The sequence below is a fragment of the Ranitomeya variabilis genome, chromosome 3 (genome assembly GCF_051348905.1).
Source record: "Ranitomeya variabilis isolate aRanVar5 chromosome 3, aRanVar5.hap1, whole genome shotgun sequence".
In the NCBI taxonomy this organism is placed as follows: Eukaryota; Metazoa; Chordata; class Amphibia; order Anura; family Dendrobatidae; genus Ranitomeya; species Ranitomeya variabilis.
In genome coordinates this window covers 49,258,725-49,285,220 of record NC_135234.1, presented here as the reverse complement: position 1 = coordinate 49,285,220, position 26,496 = coordinate 49,258,725, and the positions used below count along the sequence as shown (strand labels likewise).

General features: G+C 43.4%; 1 protein-coding gene across 1 annotated transcript in view; it reads left to right on the top strand.

The window, feature by feature from the left end:
* Positions 1-26,224, top strand: part of LOC143817938 (uncharacterized) — a 35,204-nt gene extending 8,980 nt beyond the window's left edge. Inside the window, exons 3-13 of the mRNA XM_077299404.1 lie at positions 6,617-6,769; positions 10,492-10,609; positions 11,088-11,138; positions 12,275-12,352; positions 13,672-13,728; positions 14,970-15,029; positions 15,110-15,174; positions 22,457-22,541; positions 23,366-23,418; positions 23,725-23,808; positions 25,955-26,224. Of these exons, the coding sequence (XP_077155519.1) occupies positions 6,617-6,769; positions 10,492-10,609; positions 11,088-11,138; positions 12,275-12,352; positions 13,672-13,728; positions 14,970-15,029; positions 15,110-15,174; positions 22,457-22,541; positions 23,366-23,418; positions 23,725-23,808; positions 25,955-26,171 (1,021 nt within the window). The 3' untranslated portion in view covers positions 26,172-26,224. The remainder of the gene's footprint in view (positions 1-6,616; positions 6,770-10,491; positions 10,610-11,087; positions 11,139-12,274; positions 12,353-13,671; positions 13,729-14,969; positions 15,030-15,109; positions 15,175-22,456; positions 22,542-23,365; positions 23,419-23,724; positions 23,809-25,954) is intronic.
* Positions 26,225-26,496: the final 272 nt, after the last annotated feature.

The following is a 26,496-nucleotide window of genomic DNA, read 5'->3' as shown; positions in this document are numbered from 1 at the left end:
ACACAGTCTCTTAGGTTAATTTCGCACAACATAAACCTCATCCACAGGGACTTAGTAACAGCTTGAACAGTATCTGGACTTTACCACAGTTTGTCTCTGACCCCGGTCAGCATTACACACGGTTTTCAGACCGTTACCTGTTGGCAACCTTCACGGGTTCCAGGACACCTCTTGGCCTCAGAGGTGCCCCAGACACAATGTCTCTCTCTTTCTTTCACTCTGACACTGGTCAGTACAACACGGTTCCTTCCCGTTACCTGTGGGTGCCGCACAGGTTCTCGGATACCTCTCTTCCTTAGAGGCATCCTGCAGACATTCACACTCTGTCTTTCCTTTTCTCTGACCCCGGTCAGTACAACACGAATCTCCATTCGTTACCTGCCATTGCCACACAGGTTCTCGGATACCTCTCTTCCTCAGAGGCATCCTTCAGACATTCTCACTCTGACCCCAGTCAGTGCAACACGGATCTCCATCCGTTCCACAGTCTGGTCTATGCGAGGTCCAGAGCCCCCGCCATGTGCTCTTCAGGGAGCCGACACTCCCAACACATGGGGCTCTCTCCAGGACCTTCCAGCACAGACCATTCAGATCCACACTCAGAGCCCATGTGACCAAACCTCAGTCACATTATATAGTACTAACCACTCCCCTAGATGGGAGTGCATTTGTGTGGCTAGTTTGTCCCGCCCACCTCACACAACTAGCCTAATAAGTCTCCCTTACAACTACACCATAGATATACACACTCTTGAGGGACTACAGGTCCCAGAACAACATTGCATCAGACTTACCACGCAGACTCCCTCTGCGACACATATCGGCCATTCACAACACTGCTAGTCACTGTTTCACCACGATTATAATGACAAATATGCCTCCATGCATATCCCAAGGAGCACACACAGCTCCTCCTAGCTGCCACAGGGGTCACTATCAGGGCCGGACTGGCCATAGGGCACTTCTGGCAAATGCCAGAAGGGCCGGTGCCAGTGGTGGGCCGCTCAATCCGCCGCCCCCGCCGTCGCATTCAACTATACCGGCGTATAGACGCCGGTACAGTTGAATGCAATGATGGAGGAGAGAGCGTCTACAGACGCTCCTCTCCCATCATTCCCCGCTCTGCCTCTGACACTGCGGGTGCGCGATGATGTCATATCATCGCGCACCTGCTGTGTCCCGGGCAGACTGCAGCTGCTGAGACAGGAGCAGGAACCAGGAAGCAACGCTGGGCACGAGGAAAGGTGAGGAGAGTTTTTTTTTTTTTCTGGACTGTGGGGCCATTCTCGGAGGAGGTGAGGGGAGGAAGAGAAGAGATGTGGGCTGTATATAGTTCTCTGTGGGCTGTGCTCTGTGCTGTATACTGCTGTGGGCTGTATATAGTTCTCTGTGGGCTGTGCTCTGTGCTGTATACTGCTGTGGGCTGTATATAGTTCTCTGTGGGCTGTGCTCTGTGCTGTATACTACTGTGTGCTGCATATAGTTCTCTGTGGGCTGTGCTCTGCTGTATACTACTGTGGGCTGCATATAGTTCTCTGTGGGCTGTGCTCTGCTGTATACTACTGTGGGCTGTATATAGTTCTCTGTGGGCTGTGCTCTGTGCTGTATACTACTGTGGGCTGTATATAGTTCTCTGTGGGCTGTGCTCTGTGCTGTATACTACTGTGGGCTGTATATAGTTCTCTGTGGGCTGTGCTCTGTGCTGTATACTGCTGTGGGCTGTATATAGCTCTCTGTGGGCTGTGCTCTGTGCTGTATACTACTGTGTGCTCTGTGCTATATATAGTTCTCTGTGGGCTGTGCTCTGTGCTGTATACTGCTGTGGGCTGTATATAGTTCTCTGTATGCTGTGCTCTGTGCTGTATACTACTGTGGGCTGTATATAGTTCTCTGTGGGCTGTGCTCTGTGCTGTATACTGCTGTGGGCTGTATATAGTTCTCTGTGGGCTGTGCTCTGTGCTGTATACTACTGTGGGCTGTATATAGTACTCTGTGGGCTGTGCTCTGTGCTGTATACTACTGTGGGCTGTACATAGTTCTCTGTGGGCTGTGCTCTGTGCTGTATACTGCTGTGGGCTGTATATAGTTCTCTGTGGGCTGTGCTCTGTGCTGTATACTACTGTGGGCTGTATATAGTTCTCTGTGGGCTGTGCTCTGTGCTGTATACTGCTGTGGGCTGTATATAGCTCTCTGTGGGCTGTGCTCTGTGCTGTATACTACTGTGGGCTGTATATAGTTCTCTGTGGGCTGTGCTCTGTGCTGTATACTGCTGTGGGCTGTATATAGCTCTCTGTGGGCTGTGCTCTGTGCTGTATACTACTGTGTGCTCTGTGCTATATATAGTTCTCTGTGGGCTGTGCTCTGTGCTGTATACTGCTGTGGGCTGTATATAGTTCTCTGTGGGCTGTGCTCTGTGCTGTATACTGCTGTGGGCTGTATATAGTTCTCTGTGGGCTGTGCTCTGTGCTGTATACTACTGTGGGCTGTATATAGCTCTCTGTGGGCTGTGCTCTGTGCTGTATACTACTGTGGGCTGTATATAGCTCTCTGTGGGCTGTGCTCTGTGCTGTATACTACTGTGGGCTGTATATAGTTATCTGTGGGCTGTGCTCTGTGCTGTATGCTACTGTGGGCTGTATATAGTTCTCTGTGGGCTGTGCTCTGTGCTGTATATAGTTCTCTGTGGGCTGTGCTCTGTGCTGTATGCTACTGTGGGCTGTATATAGTTCTCTGTGGGCTGTGCTCTGTGCTGTATATAGTTCTCTGTGGGCTGTGCTCTGTGCTGTATACTACTGTGGGCTGTATATAGTTATCTGTGGGCTGTGCTCTGTGCTGTATGCTACTGTGGGCTGTATATAGTTCTCTGTGGGCTGTGCTCTGTGCTGTATATAGTTCTCTGTGGGCTGTGCTCTGTGCTGTATACTACTGTGGGCTGTATATAGTTCTCTGTGGGCTGTGCTCTGTGCTGTATACTACTGTGTGCTGTATATAGTTCTCTGTGGGCTGTGCTGTATATAGTACTCTGTGGGCTGTGCTGTATATAGTACTCTGTGGGCTGTGCTGTATATAGTACTCTGGGCTGTGCTGTGTATAGTACTCTGTGGGCTGTGCTGTATATAGTACTCTGGGCTGTGCTGTATATAGTACTCTGTGGGCTGTGCTTTATATAGTACTCTCTGGGCTGTGCTGTATATAGTACTCTGTGGGCTGTGCTGTATATAGTACTCTCTGGGCTGTGCTGTATATAGTACTCTGTGGGCTGTGCTGTGTATAGTACTCTGTGGGCTGTGCTGTATATAGTACTCTGTGGGCTGTGCTATATATAGTACTCTGTGGGCTGTTCTGTATATAGTACTCTGTGGGCTGTTCTGTATATAGTACTCTCTGGGCTGTGCTGTATATAGTTCTCTGTGGGCTGTGCTGTGTATAGTTCTCTGTGGGCTGTGCTGTATATAGTTCTCTGTGGGCTGTGCTGTATATATTACTTTGTGGGCTGTGCTGTATATATTACTTTGTGGGCTGTGCTGTATATATTACTCTGTGGGCTGTGCTGTATACTACTGTGTGGACTGTGCTGTATACTTCTACGTGGGCTGTGCTGTATACTACTGTGTGGTCTGTGCTGTATACTACTGTGTGGTCTGTGCTGAATACTGCTGTGTGGGCTGTGTTATCTACTACGCGAGCTGTGCTATAGTATGCAGGCTGTGCTGTATACTATGCGGTTTGTGCTATATAATATGCGGGCTTTGCTATATACTATGGGGAGTATATTATATTCTATGGGGGAGGCCATGTTATGTACTATGTGGCTGTGTTATATACTATTGTGGGGGTATATTATATTCTATGGGGGAGGCTGCGTTATATACTATGGGGGGCTGCATTATATTCTATGGGGGGCTACATTATATATTATGGGGAGGTGGGCTGTATTATATTCTATGGGGGTTACATACTCTGGGGTGGCTGCATTATACTCTGTGGGGTGGCTGCATTATACTCTGGGGTGGCTGCATTATACTATATGTGGGCTGCATTATACTGTATCGAGGACTATGGGGAATACGTTATACTATATGAAGAACTATGGGGTGCATTATACTATGGGAAGTGAATTGTACTACATGGATGACTGTGGCGGTGCATTATACTATATGGAGCACTATGAGGATTGTATTATGCTATATGGAGGACTATGAGGATTGTATTATGCTATATGGAGGACTATGAGGAGTGTATTATACTATGTGGAGGACTGAGCAGTGTATTTTAATATATGGAGGACTATAGGGAGTGTATTATACTATATGGAGGACTATGGAGCACATTATAATATATGGAGGACTATGGGGTGTATTTTACTAAACAAGTAAAATGCTGCATATTCGGATTGTTTTTGCTGGAACAAAAAGCCTTGTTGTCAGCAGCACATTGCCAGTGTAAACTGTAGATGTGCTGCTGAAAACATGATACTGTATGGTGATCTATTAGTGATCGTTCTGTCTCATCATTATTCCTCAGCTGGTGGAAAGAGGCCGGGAAACAAGCGTTGAACAACTTCAGTATTGTCGATCAAACTCGTTTAGCGGCCTGAACTCAGCGCACGTAAATACAACAGAAAGGCTTCTGTGTGATGTGCAATATGTTAGCATTTGGGGACCCATTTTAAACTTTGCCTAGGGCCCCACTTTGCCTAAAACCGGCCCTGCCTACAAGTGTACAAAGATATTATACAGTCACCATGTGACAAGTGGGCCTGTGTAACTTCAAATGCCAGGGCTGAATTTTAGTCCCAGTCCGGCCCTGGTCACTATACTACTATATATATATATATATATATATATATATATATATATATATATATATATATATATACATTTATATATATAAGAGCAGCAAATAAGCTTTCTATTTCGATGAGAGGGAGCTACTCTCTAACTTGTATGGGAGTCTCCTGATTCTTTCCCACAGATAACTTTTAGGGGGAAAAAGAATTAGACAAGTTGTATTTCAATATATCCAATGCAGACATCTAAGGCATCAGTTTATACCTTCATGAGATCACTTCTGTACACAAGACTTTTCAGCAGTCTCATTATCATTACAGCCAGAATTGTAATAAAAGGTAACACCTCTCTATATACGTATAGTACTGTAGTTAGCACTGTATCCACCTTCCACAATAGGTGATGTTCACGGCTAGATTTCTATCCCATCCCAGAAAAAAGTCCATTGCTTAGCTCAGAACATGCCCTAAAAGCTCTCCTGTATACAGAGCTCACAGCTGGTGTTTTGCTGTCTATGGCCATGTGATTGGTGAAAAGAGCCAGAAGTCTAGTATTAGACTTAAGGCTGAGTCACACATAACGATATCGTTAACGATATCGTTGCAACATCACGCTTTTGGTGATGTAGCAACGATCCCGCTAACGATCTCGTTATGTGTGACAGCACCAACGATCAGGCCCCTGCTGGGAGATCGTTGGTTGATGGGAATGATCAGGACCTTTTTTTGGTCGCTGATCACCCGCTGTCATCGCTGGATCGGCGTGTGTGACGCCGATCCAGCGATGTGTTCACTTGTAACCAGGGTAAATATCGGGTTACTAAGTGCAGGGCCGCGCTTAGTAACCCGATATTTACCCTGGTTACCATTGTAAAAGTAAAAAAAAAAACAGTACATACTCACATTCTGATGTCTGTCACGTCCCCCAGCGTCCACAGGGTTAAAACTGCTTTCGGCAAGAGCGCTGCTAATATGCATGCGCTGCTGCCGAGAGCTTCCCTGCACTGACTGTGTCAGCGCCGGCCGTAAAGCAGAGCACAGCGGTGACGTCACCGCTGTTACTGCCGGTGCTGACACATTCAGGGAAGCTCTCGGCAGCAGCGTATGCATATTAGCAGCGCTCTTGCCGAAAGCAGTTTTAACCCTGTGGACGCCGGCGGGGGACGTGACAGACATCAGAATGTGAGTATGTACTGGTTTTTTTTTTTTACTTTTACAATGGTAACCAGGGTAAATATCGGGTTACTAAGCGCGGCCCTGCACTTAGTAACCCGATGTTTACCCTGGTTACCCGGGTGCTGCAGGGGGACTTCGGCATCGTTGAAGACAGTTTCAACGATGCCGAAGTCGTTCCCCTGATCGTTGGTCGCTGGAGAGAGTTGTCTGTGTGACAGCTCCCCAGCGACCACACAACGACTTACCAACGATCACGGCCAGGTCGTATCGCTGGTCGTGATCGTTGGTAAGTCGTTTAGTGTAACTCCAGCTTTAGTTACTGTGATTGGCCGAGATTTCAGATTTTTTTAATATAGATATTATTATGGCAAATGTAAAAAATAATATGTTCAAAAATAAAAAATAACTGCGTTTAACACTGGGTAATTTTGCCTTTAAGTCTCTGGCTACAATTTCTGCCATACTTCTTTTATCTGTGCTGATATCTATTAGATTAACCCTAGAGACTGCTAATCATTTACTCATGGCTCCCGTGGACAAACTCCTGGATTCTGCAGACAAACCTGGAGGATTTGTACGTGCTCATCTCTTCTTCATACACGAGTGACTGTCTGTATTTACCTGCATCTTCTCTGGTCCTGCGCTCCACAGGGATACAACAACTCACAAACTCAAAGAAAAGGTAAAACAATGGAAAAAAGTGAAGATATTGCACGAACATCTACAAGAGGGCCTGGATACAGCAGAAACAGAAGTGCAGATACTTTTGCAGAAGCGGTCATCACTGCAGGAGGAGAACAAGAGGTAGGAAAGAAAAGAAACTCCATAGAGACTCCTTAGACATGGCAGGGAAATGTCTAATATTCTAGAGTTTTTTAGGGTCTCAATAAACTTTTCTTTCATTTCAGTAAAGTCTACTGTTAGCAATTAATTCTAAATTTGTCCCTATATTCACATGGTTCTAAGCCAGAACTGGGCAAAGTGTGACCTGCAGGCCAAATGTAACCCTTTGGTGCTGCTTTCTGGCTGGGACAACCAGAATGCTGGATACAGTGGCTGCCCTCCACCTGTCATCTCAATTTTACCAGTATCAGCTCTCTCTTTAGCCATTGAACCTGTGTGTATGACATTATTAACTAACACATTTTCGGAAGTTTAGTATTAGTATATACATTTTTTGGTCCCCATCAGTCACAGAGATATAAAAATACTCAAAAAAGGAAAATCTGCCTGGAAAAGAATACACTGGTATTAATAATAAAATACATTTTTATTTAACAAATATTAAAAGGCAGTGTTAAAAGACTAATACCAAAATGACAGGCATAAAAGACGAAGCAATGGTGAAACGTGCGTCGGGTCTTTTGGTGGGTGAGCGGATTACTTTTATGCACTCAGGTATTTGAACCTTTGACTTGTACTTCCATATACTTTTTCACTCCTTATTTACTGGAAAACTTCTATATGTGTGCCATACTTTAAAGGGTTAAAATTCTTCCTTTGGAAAATTAGTTAAGTTCACAGATATATGTACCTATATGTGTACATTGTTGAATTATACTGTGTATATGTATGATCAATATATGGCCATCAGTAGACTATGCATTCATGTACGTATATACCGTATATATATATATATATATATATATATATATATATATATATATATATATATATATATCTCTGTGTATCTGTGACTCTTTCCCTGATTAACTCACCAACAAAATGTTAGTCTTTTATATCTGTCATTTTGGTGTTTGTCTCTCCAAGTTGTCTTTTTATATTTGTTAAATAAAAATACATTTTTTATCAATATTGGTGTATTACTCTGTTCCTAGCACAATTTCACTTTTTGTGTATCTGCTGTGCGGATCTCAGTGCACTACCAGACCAGAGCAGCAATGGAAAGGGGTTAGGTGAGTAGTTTTATTTTAGTTTTTTTCATTTGTCAGTACTTATGGGTAACTGGTGACTTCATACTGTGTGGGGGGCTGCATGAAGACACCATATTGTGGGATAGGCTGTGTGGGGACATAATTCTGTGTGGAGGGCTGTGCGGAGACATCATACTGTTGGGGGGCTATGTGAGGACATTATACTCTGAGGGGAGCTGTGTGTAGATGTCATAAGGTATCGGTTGACATTATTCTGTGTGAGGTGCTTTGTGGGGACGTCATACTGCTTGAGGGGACATCATACTGTTTATATGACTGTGTGGGCACATCATATTCTGGGGAGCTGTGTGTGGACACCATAAGATGTGGGGTGTCATGAATCCCCAATGGCTAGGGATAGCACAGGACAAGCAAAGTACAAATAGATAACGGACGAGCTCTAGGGTGATGGAACCTGGGCTGACCGCTGCCCTACGCCTGACAAACGCAACTAGAGATAGCCAGGGAGCGTGCCTACGTTGGTTCTAGACGCCACGCACCAGCCTAAGAGCTAACTAGTACTGCAGAGAAAATAAAGACCTCACTTGCCTCCAGAGGAATGAACCCCAAAAGATATAGTTGCCCCCTCACATGTATTGACGGTGAAATGAGAGGAAGGCACACACATAGAGATGATATATATAGTTTTAGCAAATAGAGGCCCGCTGTAAACTAGAAAGCAGAACGATACAAAAGGGGACTGAGCGGTCAGCAAAAAACCCTAATCAAAAAACCATCCTGAGATTACAAGAACCGCCTTTGATAAGGCGTTGATCCAGGGAACTAGTCTGATTGCCGTATGTGGAGTCGGGAAGGAATTTTTTTCCCCATGGTGGAGTTACTCTTTGCCACATGGGGTTTTTTTTGCCTTCCTCTGGATCAACATGTTAGGGCATGTTAGGTTAGGCTATGGGTTGAACTAGATGGACTTAAAGTCTTCCTTCAACCTCAATAACTATGTAACTATGTAACTATGTGCCAACTCATGGCACATGGGGAGAACCTCAGTCCACTAGAGCTACCAGCTAGCATAGAGACATAATAAGCAAGCTGGACAAAAAAACAAACAACTGAAAATCAGCACTTAGCTTATCCTGAAAGATCTGGGAGCAGGTAGGCAGGAACCAAACAGAGCACATCTGAATACATTGATAGCCGGCAAGGGAATGACAGAAAGGCCAGGTAAAATAGGAAACACCCAGCCTCTGATGGACAGGTGGAAACCAAAGGCCGCAACCCACCAAAGTCACCCAGTACCAGCAGTAACCACCAGAGGGAGCCCACAAACAGAATCCACAACAGTGGGGGCTTTGTAGGGACATCATACTGTGTTGGACTTTGTAGGGGCATCATGCTGGGTGGGGACATCAAACTGTTAGGGGGTCTGTGTTATAAGCTGCTGATGAAGGTACAGGGGCTGAATATATGGAGCAGTGTGATTTATAAACTTTGTGAAAAATAGTAAATGATATGGGATTGATTAGTTGCTACTGATAAAAGTACATGTTACAATAAGCCCTATCATAGCATGGATTAGCAAAAGCCAACAAACTTGGTTCTTTTCAATATTAAGTGATAAAAATTAATGTAAAGCAATAATAATAAAAATGAACAGAATTAAGTTCAACTAGTGATGGGCGGACCCATGGATGTTCAGGTCCATTGGGTTCGGCAAAACATTTAAAAAAGAGTTCAGTTCAGGTAACAGAACGATGCCAGAACTCGAACCCGAACCCAGACCCATCAAATGAATGGGGAGGCCGGAATATCTGGTGTTTCCCAAGCTGTCATCTGTGTGTCAGAAACAAGAAACACAGGCTCTGATTGGGGGTAAGTTTGTTACCGCCCATCATAGCGCTGCGGTTCCTTCGCTGTCACACAGATGATGGCATGTGAGCCAGCAGCTATGACCGGTGGTAAAAAGGTTTCCGACGGTCACATGCGTCGGATGATGAGAATACTACTCTCATCATCATACGCCTGGTCTCGCTGATAGTAGGCATACAATGGTGAGAGTATTCACCAGTCAGCCCCTGTGCAATATATACAGTAAAAGAAAAAATGCCATGGTGACCCATCTATTTTATCTAACCAGCGCAGGTAAAGTGGACAGCTGTTGGCTGCAGCACCCAGCTGTCAATTTTATATTGGCTGGTTATCAAAAATAGAGGGGTCCCTTGTGGGTTTAAAAAAAAAATTAAATAAGTAATTTAAAAACCAGTCAAGGTAAAGCAGACAACTGAGAGCTGATATTCTCAGACTGGGAAGGGTCCATGGATATTGGCCCTCCCCAGCCTAAAAATATCAGCCTGCAGCTGCCCCCGAAAAGGTTTATCTATTCGATGTGCCAATTCTGGCATTTTGACCAGCTCTTCCCATTTGCCCTGGTGTGGTGGCAAGTGAGATAATATTTGTGGGGTTGATGTGAGGTTTGTAATGTAAGCTGACATCAAGCCCACCGGTTAGTAATAGAGAGGCATCTATAAGACACCTCTATTATCGTTCGAGTTCGCCCATCCCTAAGTTCAACCTGTTGTAGCTGTACCAGTCCAGTAAATGAAAGATATTCTTACCTGGCACTTTTCTGTATAGTCTGCAGAAAGAGACAGCTGAGTTCCTGGATCTGTTAGAAGAGGCAAACAAGCTGAAAAAAAGGCTGGAGATGGACAAAAATTCAGAGCAAATGGCTTACCAAGGGAAGAAGCAACTGGTATGATCGATATCTACAAGTATAGAATATATACCAATATGTACCTGTTAAAGAAGCGCATTACATTGGGACAAAACTCCATGACTACTTTCTTGGTGTCGATTTAAAGTACACCTGTCAGATTTGACATGTGGACATCATAGTAGGAGGAGCTGAGAAGATTGATATATAGGTTTTGGGGAAGAGATTCAGTATAACTTGTTTTTTAATCATATAAATCAATGCTCTTTTTGTACATTGGTGTCCAGTGGATGACTGTTGTCAGTCACAAAATAGGACTGCCCACTGAAGTCCTAAGAAACGAATGGTATCCACTTTGGGGAGAGGCATGTTTTTGCCTTCTTTGTATGGAGAGAGTATACCAGATGGGGGTTTTATCTCTGGGTTTGTCATTTTTTTTTCAATTATTTTCATATGTTAATAAAAGTTATAACAGTATATGACTGTGTCAGATACTTACTACAATGTTTTCGGCCAGGAGAAAAGATGTGTTGAGATGGAAGAGAAAGCCGATCAACTCTTAACCAAGGTAGGCATTCCTCAAACCTGTGTTTTTACAGCATTATCCCACCTCTCCTGGGTAAAGCATTGTGCTTTTCTTATTACTGACATTTTTTTTTCTTTACATGAAGCTTCCTCTTTTCATTTCGCCCTTAAATGGAATCTGTCTTCCATGTATGTTTTTTTCAGTGTTTCTAAAAATGTTCTGTGTCGATTAATTTCATAATATAGCTTTATACTAAGAAATTGTAGACCCATATTTCTAACACACAGCTCCAAATCATCGTCATAAATTTTGTCATGAGATTTCACAATACAAAACTCTGTTCTACATTATTCAATAAATCTATTTGATTTGCTGTGCTTACTTTGAAAACCCATGTCAGGCTGGTTGTGTAATCCTAATATTAGGAACAGTATTTTAACCAGTCCAGCTAAAGAATAAAAGAGTTCATGAATCCATGCATATTCAATCACCACCTATTCAGACTGACTGGCAGCTGCAGATTATACCGAGCAGTGTGAGATCTCAGCAGGGAGGAGGGACACTGAGGGGCTGTCAATCAGGCAATGTAGGCAGAGTTTAGCATAAAATTTTCATAAAGGATTATGTAGCCATGGATTTTCACCAAGTACACCAGCCTCATTGGTTCTAAGATATCTATTTAATAATGTATTTAAAATGTATTGTGAAATCTGGTGAGAGATCTCTTGCAAGTAAAATATACCGGCTACCTTCAGCTGGTTCTAAATGAAGCTTACAGTGTATTGATTAACTCCAAGTTCCTCTGCTTAGAGGTGCAGCTTCTGTACCTACTCTATCATCCAGAAGCACACTATGTATATGGATTATCTAGCCTTTATGTAATGGAATCCTTGATGTACAGGAATGTTGTGATGCTTCAAGATGTTAAAAAATACCACAACCAACAGCTAAATATTATCATCTAATTGTAGTGGTTTGGAGCTCTATAGCAAATAAAACCTGAGCTCGGGCCACTTTAAAGACTTATTAGGAAATTAATCAGCACAAAATATTGGATTTAAAAATGAGATGATGGTGCAAGCTAAAGATTCATTTTTTTAATAAATATAAAATGTATGAAAGTCACCTAACAAGTTAGTATTATGATTTTTTTATGTCTATAATTCTTTATTTCATAGATCTATGCCTCTGAACTGGAGAACAGTTCATTGCGTAAGGATGTCACCAAGTTGGAGCAACAGTTCCTGGAACTAGAGGTTAGATTAATGGGGAAAGATTCAAGAACTTGTCAAAACTGAAGATATTTTAGCAAAAGGTGTCCTTGTGGTGGAAACAACTACCCCATTAATGTAGATTTTTGGTACAGTAGCTAGTGGAAACTAAGAGATCCAACAGCAAAGGATTAGATAATGGTTGACGTCATTCAGTCTTTCATTCAGTCATACATTTTCTGGTGTCACTAATGATCCACACAAAACTGAACATGTTTCCAAAATTAATGTTTTAGAGCATGAGATTATTTTCCAAAACTTTCAAGGAGTTACCTTCATGCTTTTTCTAACCAGGTCATATAACCTGTCAGCCAGATACTTAATAAGCTTCCCCTTGACCATCCGTATACATGCAAGTCAACAGTACATGTTTTTACATTGAGGAAAATGGAGTACGCTGGTGGCAGATATCTCTGCTTGTGACATTTTTCCTATGAAAACAAAACATACCTGACATGTATTTTCTCGAAACAGCTATTGTGTGGTTTGTCTCTCTCTGTGCCTTGCATTCTGTGTGTTGATCTTTTGTTGCCTGACCTTGGACCTCGCTCTGTCCATCCATCTGTTTAACCACTTCTGCTCTGATCCACTATCCTCCTGGTTTTCTGACCTTGGACCGTTAGCTGACTATGCCTTTATCTCTTCTTTCTGTTTATGACTTATCCTCCTGGATTTTGACTATCCAATATCACGGCTTGTAGATGAGCAGTGACTCAGCATCACGGTCTGATTGTGTCTCTCTAACTTTCTCACAATGCTTCACCTCTTCAATAAGCACATGCAATCTGATGCCATTTTCTTTGAACGAAGACAGGATTTCAGATATATTTCAGATCAAGTAGTGAGTTCAGGAGACAAGGGGGTGGTTGAAAGAAATGTCTCTTTTATGGAAAAACAAGCATATTTCTATGATAAGATATATTACAGCGTTTCTTATATTCCCTTATTTTATTATTTTATGCACAGTTTGTTGACCATTTAAGAAAAACTTACAGAGTCCAGCAATAAAAACTCCATTTCTTGAGATGTGAACTAAAGTTAGCCACTGTATATTTAAGATAGTGCAGTTCACAAATGGCTGGTTTCACTATACAGTAGACCTGCTTCTAAGAGGACGTTGGTCAATACTTGAAATTGTGTTCTCTTAAATGGATCAAGATAATGCATGAGTGTTGGATTATTTCATCCTAATTTTGTGCTGTAAAAATCTGAAAAATGTTTTTATAGTGTATTGATTGTATTGAGGAGTTGTGCGATATCGTTTTCAGCTTCATCGGTTATACAGTATTTCATTTGTTCCACAGAGCTCTTTGGATGAAATGAGTCTGGAGCTCAATGAAAAGGAGAACAACTGTCAAGAGGTCAGTGAGCAGTCGGTGGTCAGTTTCTTCTTCCATCTTCAATGGGAGACCCTGTACTCTAAAATTATGGTTATTTTTGAAACAGTAATCAATGTCCTGGATTTCAAAACCATTATATGATGAAACCACTGTAGACAAACTGGGACCAGGCTTCCTTGGTAACTAGAAGAACTAATTCTGAGGGCCAGCCTTCCATTTATACAGCACTTGTGCATAACTATATTTTATACTTTGTTGTGATCATTGTGCACATGTAAGCAGGTGCGGGAATGCAGTAATGCAGGGATTGCAGAACAAGGCTGCATAACAAAGTTGTTTAATTGGTTAAAAGAAGGATGGCAATGGTCTCCTCACAGGGAGCTAGTGACATTAAACAATGTTTAATGTTTCAGATGAGGACCAGAGAAGACCACGATAAGTGCCAAGGGGGGTAAACAGAGGGTTAACGCGACAGTCTAATATGTAAATGGCACTTATCGTGGTCTTCTCTGGTCCTCATCTGAATACAGTCTGATGGGGGTTGTAGTACCAGCAACAGCCGGCGTGGTGTCCTAAGATAAATTACAGCAACTCACAGTCCAGCTTCTGGCGGCAACGGGAGGTCACTGGTTTTACCCGCTGAGCCCCTAGTCCATAAATCTGTGCAGCCAAAGTGGAGAGCGCTGCAGGAGTCTCTGTCCAACATGCGTGCTGGTGCTGCGGCTTTACTTTCAGCAGTGGGAAACGCACCTCGGGGTCCCGCACTTGGTACACGCTCCTTTGCATGCCCTCTTACCAGCCGGGCGCACGGCGCTCTGCACACTCACTGTCTGACTGGAGCGCTCGCTTAAGCTCTGTAAGGGCTCGACTCCATGCTGCCTCTCACGCTGCGGAACACACCGCACACTTTCCTCTGCTCACGCTGCCGGTGGGAAACTGCAAGCTCTTTCCCACGCTTCCTGCACACTGCTCGCTGAGCCACGCTCCCTCTCCCGGGTCATGGGACCTGTCCAGTCTCTCATTCTTTCCCCCGGCAACACTGGGTGTAGCAACAGCAGTTCTGGACCCGACACAATACAGGCACCCGTAGCCCAGTCTTCCTCCTTACACACACCACTCCTTACACAGACCATTTCGGTCTAATCAATTGTCTCCAAGGTTCCTTCCAAGTGAGTGTCTTCAGCGTAACCTCAATATTGGGTCACAGATTTGGTCACCGGAGAATTGGTCATATTCTAGTATATTCATTTTATTCATTCTAGAATGACTCCATCTTAGAAGAAATGAAAGTGACAATGGACCAATACATATCTATGAAAGAGGTAAAGTATATTACTATAATACTGATAGAACTTATGTACTTTGCTGGGAGACTCCTTGTTAAACTTCAATATTTTTCTAGGTTCTAAGCAATAAAATCCAAGAATTACAGTGCCAGCTGGAAGAATCCTACCAGGAAATTGCAATGTCAGTAATCACTCTGTGGCTCATTCATTGTTCTTGTATTACATATTTCTATAAAGTTAAATAATATTTGGTAAGCGAGTGTCTGAGTAATATCCAGATAGCAGAAATTGGGCACAATTGGCCTCCAAAGAAATATGCAGCCATAATTACCCATACTTGATCCCAATAGCAATATACTTATGCTGCAGGAAGCAACAGCCCCCATGATAATGGCGGAGAAAGCATAGGTGCAAAATACTGATGAACAACTGACATACCTTCCATTTTCATCATTAAATGGTCGTTCCCATTTCAACAAACTTATGCTTATTCAATTGCCAATTTAGCCAAAAGTGTTACATACTTTCTTAACCAAGGAAAGATTGCTTTAAAGGGGTTATCCAGGACCACTGGCGCGCCCACTAGGACCGTGGGGTACTCTGAGCCGGGTCGGATGGTTCTTAAGGGGGTGGTCACGACAGCAGTGACCCGGTCCGTGGCCCTGGGCGTCCAATAAAAAATGAAAATGAAATGAAATAAAGTTTATGGGAAAAAGGGAATTGTTCCTGACGCCACCCATGGTATTCGGCAATGAGATGGTGGCCGACGCTGCAGTTCAGGTCCTCTGGGGAAGATGGTGATGCAGCAGAGTTGGTACAGCTCTCCACGGGTAGAATGAGTCCCCAGGGCAGTTATGATGTAAAATGTGATGGTGGGTGTTGTAGTGTAGGGCAGATGATGCAGTAATAATTCTGAGGGCACAGCAAGGTGCAGTTTCCACAGCTTTACCCATGGTTCTTTGATGCAGTCCCCAGCTGGAGTGCTGTGTCCTCCTTATCTGTGGCTCAGCCAGCTCTCTGGTAACTTGGGTGCACTTTTCCAGAACCCTCTTTTTATGTTCCTTTCCTGTCCGTCTCAATGTGCTGGCTCTCACCTCTCCTACCCTGTGCCTTCACCACACAGTGTCCCAAGCCAGCAGCCCCGGATCTTGTTGGGCGATGTCTTTCTGGTCCCCTTGATCCTATGTGGCTGCCTTTTTAGCGAATATACAGATAGCACAGCCTCTGGCTTGCTAGCTGAGCCTTGTAGTTCTCCACTAGTCTTGGGGGCCAGTTCCCCCACTGCGGACTGGTCCCTCCACCCAACTATAGTCGGCGTGAAAACAGGCCCCACGGGTGGAGCTCTCACTACCCGTGCCCCTAGGACCCCTTCTTTCTCTTCTTTCTGTAGCTTCACCTTTCTCTTGCTCCTTCTCTCTGGGAGCTCCCTTCTGCGCATCTCACTCCATCTACTTCCTCTCACAGACTCCCACTTTCCCTCCAACTGTCACTACTCTTCTTGCCTGAGCGAGATCCCGCCCCTTTCTCTAGGGTCTGCCCATCTTGCCAGGCTAAAGTGATGTGATGTTGGATGCAAGTGTGTGGGCCTTGAGTAGTGTCCCCTCCTTCCCCGAGAGCAGAGTACCACACCTCTGGATGAGGTGCAGTACCTCTGTGGCGACTGGACCCTCAGGAGCACCACACCACCATGGGCCTAAAAACTAACAGGCAGATAGTTGCTAACAGAGGACCATACCTGCCTATTCAACCTGACGCTGGCTCAGAGTGGTCACTGACTGCTCCACATCAACAGGTCAGCTCTTCTTCTTCCATTCATTTATCACATTTTTTTTCATTTGAAAAAGATGCTAGTATGGAGTTGAAACACGTGAATAAAAAGCCTTTTCCTCATCATTATTTCTGAAGAATTGATTTACTCCTGCAGTGCAGCCCATCTAGGTGTTCATCAAACTGGATCCTAATTTCTTATAGCATATTTGCACTTCTATTCTCCCGATGTTCTACTCCTTCCAGGTTTACTGCAATGTCTATCTCTATTCCCACCGTTACTTCACTTGACTCCTTGTTTCTTACAGCACATTAGCAATGCAGATTTAAAGTGGTTTTCCACTACTGGACAACACCTTCACTGTCCGTCATAAAATAAAAACCTCATACTTACCTCTCAGGGCAGTTCTCTTCCTTTGATCGCAGCACTGTTTCGCCTGCCGGTATTTGAAAATGACATTTCATGTATTTGATAATTGCCTGCAGAATTCCGCTCTGGTAGAATTGTTGTGTTGATTAGCTGAGTAGAGGGTAGGATAAAATCAGAGAAGGAAAGTTACAACCCAAACTTCTGGCGTACTCAGCCAGTACAATACATGCAAGCAGCTCTTGAGAGAACTGCAAGAAGTGCTGACAGTAGACAAGGCAACTGAGGGAGGCATAAAAAAACAGGGAAGCACAAATGGCAGCAAAATAGCACAGATACCGAGTGCTATATAGGATTATGTATTTGTTCCATTTCCAACCAAATGGTTAGCACATTTTATACATATCAAAATATATTTAAAAAAAAAACCTGACTGGCTTTTCCAAATAGAAAAAGACAAATGTGAACAGGGACAAGCTAAGAGAGCCACTCTATATATAACTAACAAATTAAAGCTGTACTCTAAAATGCTATTATATATACATTGAGTGCATGACACTGGAATTGCATTACTGCTGTAGAAAATAAGTTAAGAAAATAAAGGTACTTAGGGCATAATTTGGCGAATTCATGTGAGCCCAACTGCCAGCAACAAGGCGCACCTCTTTGTTGGGACCCTAAATCTAACAAGATGCCTCTTCTGGGCTGAAAGCCTACAATTATATAGGCAACTAGCTGAAGAGCCCGGTGTTGCCTGGGCATAGTAAATATCTGTGGTTAGTTATAGCACCTCACTTCTCTTATTTTCCCATCACGCCTCTCATTTTCCCCCTCACATCTCTCATTTTCTCCCTTACACCTCTCATTTTCCCCCTCACTCCTCTTATTTTCCCCCTCACTCCTCTCATTCCCCCCTCACTCCTCTCATTCCCCCTAACACTCGTCATTTCGACCTCACATCTGTCATTTTCCGATCACTCCACTATTTTCCCTCACTCCTCTCATTTTGCACTCACACCTTTACGTTTTCACCTCACGCCCCTCATTTTCACCTCACACCTCTCATTTTCCCCTCAATATATACATGTTTGTCATCTACCTTATACATAGTATACACCTATATGTCATCTCCTGTATATAGTATATACCTGTATGTCATCTCCCCTGTAAATAGTATATACCTGCTGAATGTCATCTCCTCCTGTATATTGTATATACCTATGTGTCATCTCCTCCTATATATAGTATATACCTGTATGTCATCTCCTGTATATAGTATATACCTGTATGTCATCTCCCCTGTATATAGTATATACCTGCTGTATGTCATCTCCTCCTCTATATACCTATGTGTCATCTCCTCTTTTATATAGTGTATACCTGTATGTCATCTCCTCCTGTATATAGTATATACGTGTATCATCTCCTCCTGTATATAGTATATACCTGTAAGTCATCTCCTCCTGTATATAGTATATACCTGTGTGTCATCTGCTCCTGTATATAGTATATACCTGTGTCATCTCCTCCTGTATATAGTATGTACCTGTATGTCATCTCCTCCTGTATATAGTATATACATGTGTGTCATCTCCTCCTGTATATAGTATATACCTGTGTGTCATCTGCTCCTGTATATAGTATATATCTGTGTGTCATCTCCTCCTGTATATGGTATATACGTGTGTCATCTCCCCTGTATATACTATATACCTGTGTGTCATCTCCTCCAGTATATAGTATATACCTGTGTGTCATCTCCTCCTCTATATAGTATATATCTGTGTGTCATCTCCCCTGTATATAGTATGTACCTATATGTCATCTCCTCCTGTATATAGTATATACCTGTGTGTCATCTCCGCTGTATATAGTATATACCTGTGTGTCATCTCCCCTGTATATAGTATATACCAGTGTGTCATCTCCTCCTGTATATAGTATATACCTATGTGTCATCTCCCCTGTATATAATATATTTGTGTGTGTCATCTCCTCCTGTATATAGTATATACCTTTATGTCATCTCCTCCTGTATATAGTATATACCTGTGTGTCATCTCCTCCTGTATTAGACCTCATTCACACGTTATTTGGTCAGTATTTTTACCTCAGTATTTGTAAGCTAAATTGGCAGCCTGATAAATCCCCAGCCAACAGGAAGCCCACCCCCCTGGCAGTATATATTAGCTCACACATACACATAATAGACTGGTCATGTGACTGACAGCTGCCGGATTCCTATATGGTACAGTTGTTGCTCTTGTATTTTGTCTGCTTATAAATCAGATTTTTATTTTTGAAGGATAATACCAGACTTGTGTGTGTTTTAGGGTGAGTTTCATGTGTCAAGTTGTGTGTGTTGAGTTGCGTGTGGCGACATGCATGTAGCGACTTTTGTGAGATGAGTTTTGCGTAGCCACGTGCGTGTTGCCACTTTTTCTGTGTCGAGTTGCATGTGACAGGTTAGTGTAGCACGTTGTGTGCAGCAAGTTTTGCGCGTGGCAAATTTTATGTGTGGTGCGTTTTGAGTATGTGCAAGTTTTGTGTGAGGCAACTTTTGCATGTGTTGCAACTTTTGTACGTGTGGCGAGTTTTGCGTGAGCCTAGTTTTGCATGTGGCGAGTTTTGCGCGTGGCGAGTTTTGAGCGGCGACTTTTTGTTTCGACTTTTATGTGGCGAGGTTGGTGTATGTGTGGTGAAATGTGTGCTGAGGGTGATATGTGTTCAAGCACGTGGTAGTGTGTGGCGCATTTTGTGTGTGTGTTCATATCCCCGTGTGTGGTGAGTATCCCATGTCGGGGCCCCACCTTAGCAACTGTACGGTATATACTCTTTGGCGCCATCACTCTCACTCTTTAAGTCCCCCTTGTTCACATCTGGCAGCTGTCAATTTGCCTCCAACACTTTTCCTTTCACTTTTTCCCCATTATGAAGATAGGGGCAAAATTGTTTGGTGAATTGGAATGCGTGGGGTTAAAATTTCACCTCACAACATAGCCTATGACGCTCTCAGGGTCCAGACGTGTGACTGTGCAACATTTTGTGGCTGTAGCTACGACGGTGCAGATGCCAATCCCGGACATACACACATACACACACACACACATTCAGTTTTATATATTAGATATACCTGTAAGTCATCTCCCCTGTATATAGTATATACCTGTATGTCATCTCCTCCTGTATATAATATATAGCTGTATATCATCTCCCCTGTATATAGTATATACCTGTATGCCATCTCCTCCTGGCTGTCAATTTGCCTCTAACACTTTTCCTTTCACTTTTTCCCCATTATGTAGATAGGGGCAAAATTGCTTGGTGAATTGGAATGCACGGGGTTAAAATTTTGTCTCACAACATAGCCTATGATGCTCTCGGGGTCCAGACGTGTGACTGTGCAAAATTTTGTGGCTGTAGCTGCGAAGGTGCAGATGCCAATCCTGGACAAACACACATATGTCATGGTTCCCAATGGCAGGGACTCAGGCAAAAACGGACTAGCTCTAGGAATGATGGAATCTCAGATGACCGCGACGCTGAACCTAACACGCAACTAATAGTAGCCAGGGGGTGTGCCTACGATTATCCCTAGACACCTCGCACCAGCCGGAGATCTAGTTACTCCTAGTAGAGGAATACACAGACCTGGCTTGCCTCCAGGGAAACCCCAAAAGTGATAGTAGCCCCCCACATATAATAACGGTTAGGTAAGAGGAAAACACGTACGCAGTATGAATATAGATTCAGCAAAGAGAGGCCCTCTGACTAGATAGCAGAAAATACAAAAGAGGACTTCGCGGTCACCTCAAAACCCTAAACAGCCATCCTGAAATTACTTTAACTCCGTTATCAACTCATGACACCGGAGTAGTAATTTCAGATCACTAGAGCTTCCAGCAGCAAGAGAAATATAAATGCGTGCTGGACAAACAAACACAAAAAATGCCAAAGATCCAACTTAGCTGAATTGCAGACTTGGAGCAGGTAGCAAGCAACAGAGGTGCTCTGGTAACATTGATTGCCGGCACTAGAATGACTGAGAAGCCAGACTAAATAGGAAACTCCCAGATTCCTGATGGGAACAGGTGCAAGACAAAAGTCAGCCAGTACCACCAGTAACCACCAGAGGGAGCCCAAAAACAGAATTCACAACACACATACACACATACACACACACATTCAGCTTTATATATTAGATGTCATGACTCTCTTGTTGGGTGTCTGGGGGCCAAGGGCTCCTTCCCTGTTCCTAACGCTAGGGGTGCCCTAGCCCGCCCTGTTACCCAGATTACTTCCGATGGTGAAGACACCTGGGCCAAGTACGTTTCCCTAGCTCCTGAATCTGCCCTCAGTCTGTACCCTTCACCCAACCCAGTGAAGAGGTAAGTAATAGCGTATTGTAATACACCAACCAGACTAACAAGGTAATACAAACAGGGATAAAGGAAACTACCAATCATACAAACATACTCAAACAAGCAACAGAGGTAAACACTGGGGAGTGGAGGATTGGGTAAAACCAAAGTAGGAGAAGGAAAGGAATTAACACACACCCAAAACCTAGCAACAGTCTCAGATAAATCCACCAAACGACTTCTCAAACAACAACAACAAACCACCATCTCCTAACCATGCAGCATAAGCTATATCTGATAATGAGTGCTAGCCAGGGCCCACATTATATAGGAGATGGGAGCGGCTAACAGTGCACAGCTGAGCTTTAATGCAGGAAAGCTTCCAAGAAGGTGAAGGTGCTTCTAAACAGTGCAGGAGTAGGAGAAATCAGATGCTGCAGTTTTCTGGCTCCTCTCTGTGGTGATAAACCAGGTAGGATCAAGCTCTTTTTAAAATCTCCCTGGGCTGATGGGAGGAGGAGTGCTCAGTCATAAGGCATGTACTCCAAATATCAGCGTGCTAAGTACCTTCATTTTATGACTTATTTTCTACAGCTGTTATGTCGTTCCAATTTCACATATTCAATATACATATCATAGCGTTTCAGAGTGCAGCTTTAATTTGTTAGTTAACACACTTTATGTACCAGGTTGTTCAAATGGTATAGTAATATTAATTTGTCAGTTCATTGGTAAATTTCATGGAGGAATCAAACAGGGATAAAATGGAAAGTTCTAAGAAAAGATGCACAAAAATTGTTGTTTTATGAGGAGTACACCTATTTATTTTATCTATTGGATCAATGCCAGTTACCCTATGTTATCTTTTGATAAATGGCTGTAGAAGTATAGCCTTCCTTAAGGGCACCTGTGACTGTGATGAGTCTGTAAAGAGACCGCATGGTTTGTATAACCGACCTCTCTTTTAGGAGGAAGGAAATTGAGGAGTGCGATTTTATTGAGAGCACAAGAGCCAGCGATACAATAATGTGTGAGATAATGCAGATCAATCTGGTGAGTGGAGACCCATCATTTTGATAACATTGATTTATAATGGTGGCTTTTGTGACCCACCATAAACGAACCTAACTAGTAATTACAGTCACCCAATTATTAAAGGGGTTAACCCAAATTTTATAGGGAGCCTGTCACCAGAAAACATGGTGCTAACCTGCACATATGGGCTTAATTAGCAGGCTAATAGTGTTACCAACCTGCATGTATCTGAATGGTGCGGGAAGAAAATTAACTGTATTCTCTCCGGCAGCATTCGGCTACAGTCACTGCTCTGTATGGCGGCTGTAACCTCATCCCCGGAAGCGTGGTTACAGCTGCCGCTCTGTATACTCAGAGCTGGAATTGTGTCAGCAGAATGAAATAACCAATAGTTTCCTATACAGTATCTAGAACCATCACTAACGTGATACCTGCAGGTCCTAAAGTGGTGATTCTTCATCCTTCACATGACCCTCAGCCGCCATAACATCATCACCTTTGAAGCAAGGGGTGGCAGTTGGCTATTCTCAAGATGTCTTCTGCAATGCATCGATCCCCTACCTCCTTCTGCTTTGTTCTCCTAGCAACCAAGCAACTCCCACATGTATTCAGGCTGTCCAGCAGCTGCAAATCATGCAGCTGCCTCAACAAAAAATAAATGTCCGAGCACTCACAAATACTCGGAGACCACCAGAGCATGCTCGGGCAAACCTGAGCAACGAGTACACTCGCTCATCACTACTGCTTTGCAGACCCCAACTCATATTTTGAACTGAGGGGCAGAAGTGTTCAGTTTATGGAAAGTGGCTTTAGCCATTCAGAGCATCTGTTATGTTTTCCAGGAGAAGCAGCTAGAACAGGCACAAATGAAGGAGCAGGGTTTTTTTCACAAAAGGTAAGATCATTTGGCTGCATGCTATCTCTCTCGACCTGGGTTGCCAGCATGACTTTTTAGTTTTTCAGGATGGGTCATCAAAAAATTATGGACAGACAATATTTTTGACGGACACATTGGAAAACCAAAGGAAATCCATATGATTATAAGTGATATTTGTCGACAGCCCATAATTCTGATATGAAGACATCAGCTGCATTCTATGTTAAATGTAAAATGATGAAAATTACAGTCAAAATCATCTGTATAAGTTTCTTCAGATTTTAAAAAATCACGGACTGCTTCAATTTTTTTTTTTACGGACAGAGCAAAAAAGAGACCTATTTGTATGGACTGTTCTGGAATTTCTGGATGGTTGGCAACTCTACTTGACGGACCAGTGTTCTCTATGTGAGTGCATCTCCTAGATTCCTCCTGCACCAACTTATCTCTCAGAGACCAAAAGGATCATCCCCTAAAATTCAGCAGGCCGGATCCTTCTCTTCTCTGACATCATCTATTGGAGGAGAGCTGGGAAGCCCCCATACACATTAGACTGTCAGCCTATCCCGCCGACATCAGCTAATTCAGCTGATCTTGATCTACCGTATATACTCGAGTATAAGCTGACCTGAGTATAAGCCGACCCCCCTAATTTTGCAAAAAAACTGGGAAAACTTATTGACTCGAGTATAAGCCTAGGGTGGAAAATGCAGCAGCTACCGGTAAATGTCAAAAATAAAAATAGACACCAATAAAAGTAAAATTAATTGATGCATCAGTAGGTTAAGTGTTTTTGAATATCCATATTGAATCAGGAGCCCCATATAATGCTCCATGCAGTTCATTATGGCCCCATAAGATGCTCCATATACAAATATGCCTGATATAATGCTCCATGCAGTTCATTATGGCCCCATAGATGCCCCATATAATGCTCCATGCAGTTATGGCCCCATAGATGCCCCATATAATGCTCCATGCAGTTCATTATGGCCCCATAAATGCCCCATATAATGCTCCATGCAGTTCTTTATGGCCCCATAGATGCCCCATATAATGCTCCATGCAGTTCTTTATTGCCCCATAGATGCCCTATATAATGCCCCATGCATTTCTTTATGGCCCCATAAGATGCCCCATATAATGCTCCATGCAGTTCATTATGGCCCCATAGATGCCCCATATAATGCTCTATGCAGTTATTTATGGCCCCATAGATGCCCCATATAGTGCTCCATGCAGTTCATTATGGCCCCATAGATGCCCCATATAATGCTCTATGCAGTTATTTATGGCCCCATAGATGCCCCATATAGTGCTCCATGCAGTTCATTATGGCCCCATATGGCCCCATAGATGCCCCATATAATGCTCCATGCAGTTCATTATGGCCCCATAGATGCCCCATATAATGCTCCATGCAGTTCTTTATGGCCCCATAGATGCCCCATATAATGCTCCATGCAGTTCTTTATGGCCCCATAGATGCCCTATATAATGCCCTATGCATTTCTTTATGGCCCCATAAGATGCTCCATATACAAATATGCCCCATATAATGCTCCATGCAGTTCATTATGGCCCCATAGATGCCCCATAAAATGCTCTATGCAGTTATTTATGGTCCCATAGATGCCCCATATAATGCTCCATGCAGTTCATTATGGCCCCATAGATGCCCCATATAATGCTCCAGGCAGTTCTTTATGGCCCCATGGATGCTCTATATAATGCTTCATGCAGTTATGGCCCCATAGATGCCCCATATAATGCTCCATGCAGTTATGGCCCCATAGATGCCCCATATAATGCTTCATGCAGTTATGGCCCCATAGATGCCCCATATAATGCTCCATGCAGTTATGGCCCCATAGATGCCCCATATCATGCTTCATGCAGTTATGGCCCCATAGATGCCCCATATAATGCTTCATGCAGTTAATGATGGCCCCATAGATGCTGCATATAACATTGTGCCACATGTAATGCTGCTGCTGCTGCACTAACAAAAATAAATAAATTACATACTCACCTCTCGTCGCTGCTCCTCAACATCCCGTCTCTCCACAGTAACTGTTCAGGCAGAGGGCGGCGCGCACACTAGTACGGGGAGGCAGTGGAAAGGTGAATATGAAATACTCACCTGTTCCCAGCGCTCCTGACACGGTCCCTGCATGTCCCACGGTCTCCGGGCGTGGCAGCTTCTTCCCTTAATGGGCGGTCACTTGATACCACTCATTACAGTAATGAATATCCGGCCCCACCCCTATGGGAGTGGAGTCCATATTCATTACTTTAATGAGCGGTACCAGTGACCGCTGAACAGGGGAAGAAGCTGCAGCACCCGAACACCGTGGGACATGCAGGGACCGAGTCAGGAGCGCCAGGAGCAGGTGAGTATTTGACAGTCGTCGCTCCCCCTCACCCGCCGACCATGACTCGAGTATAAGCCGAGAGAGGCACTTTCAGCCCATTTTTTGGGGCTGAAATTCTCGGCTTATACTCGAGTGTATATGGTATGTATGCATGAGCCTTAACACTGAGTCTTTTTCAGGATATGTAACATGGCGCTGGAGTTTCTGCAGTGTTTTTTTTGTATTGTCATCTTCCTTCTGCTCTTCTTCTTCTTGATGCGACTCTTCCATACACTCTACCCTGACTACCTGCTACTGGACTTACGCCGCGTTTTCTCAGAACAAGCCATTGAGGTTATACAGAACATTCTGAGTCCCTTTCTAAAGCTGAGAGGAGTTGGAGTGCCGCCATTGTAACAAGTGTATAAACAAAAGTGTTATTCTGTATAAATAAAAATGTTATTCTGATCTTAGAAAAAAATTACTGATTGAATCTATCATATAGAATTGAGTATTTATATATGAAATCATTTACAGAAAGTATAAAGAAGACCTGAAATTCTGATGCTCTTGATATGTTTGGGGGGCTTAAAGGGAATCTGTCAGCCGGTTTTTGCTACCTCATCTAAGAGCAGCATAATGTAGAGAAAGAGACCCTGATTCCAACAATGTATAACTTCGTTTACTGGGTGCAGCAGTTGTGATACAATCAGAATTCTTATTTGTAGCAGAGCTCAGAAAG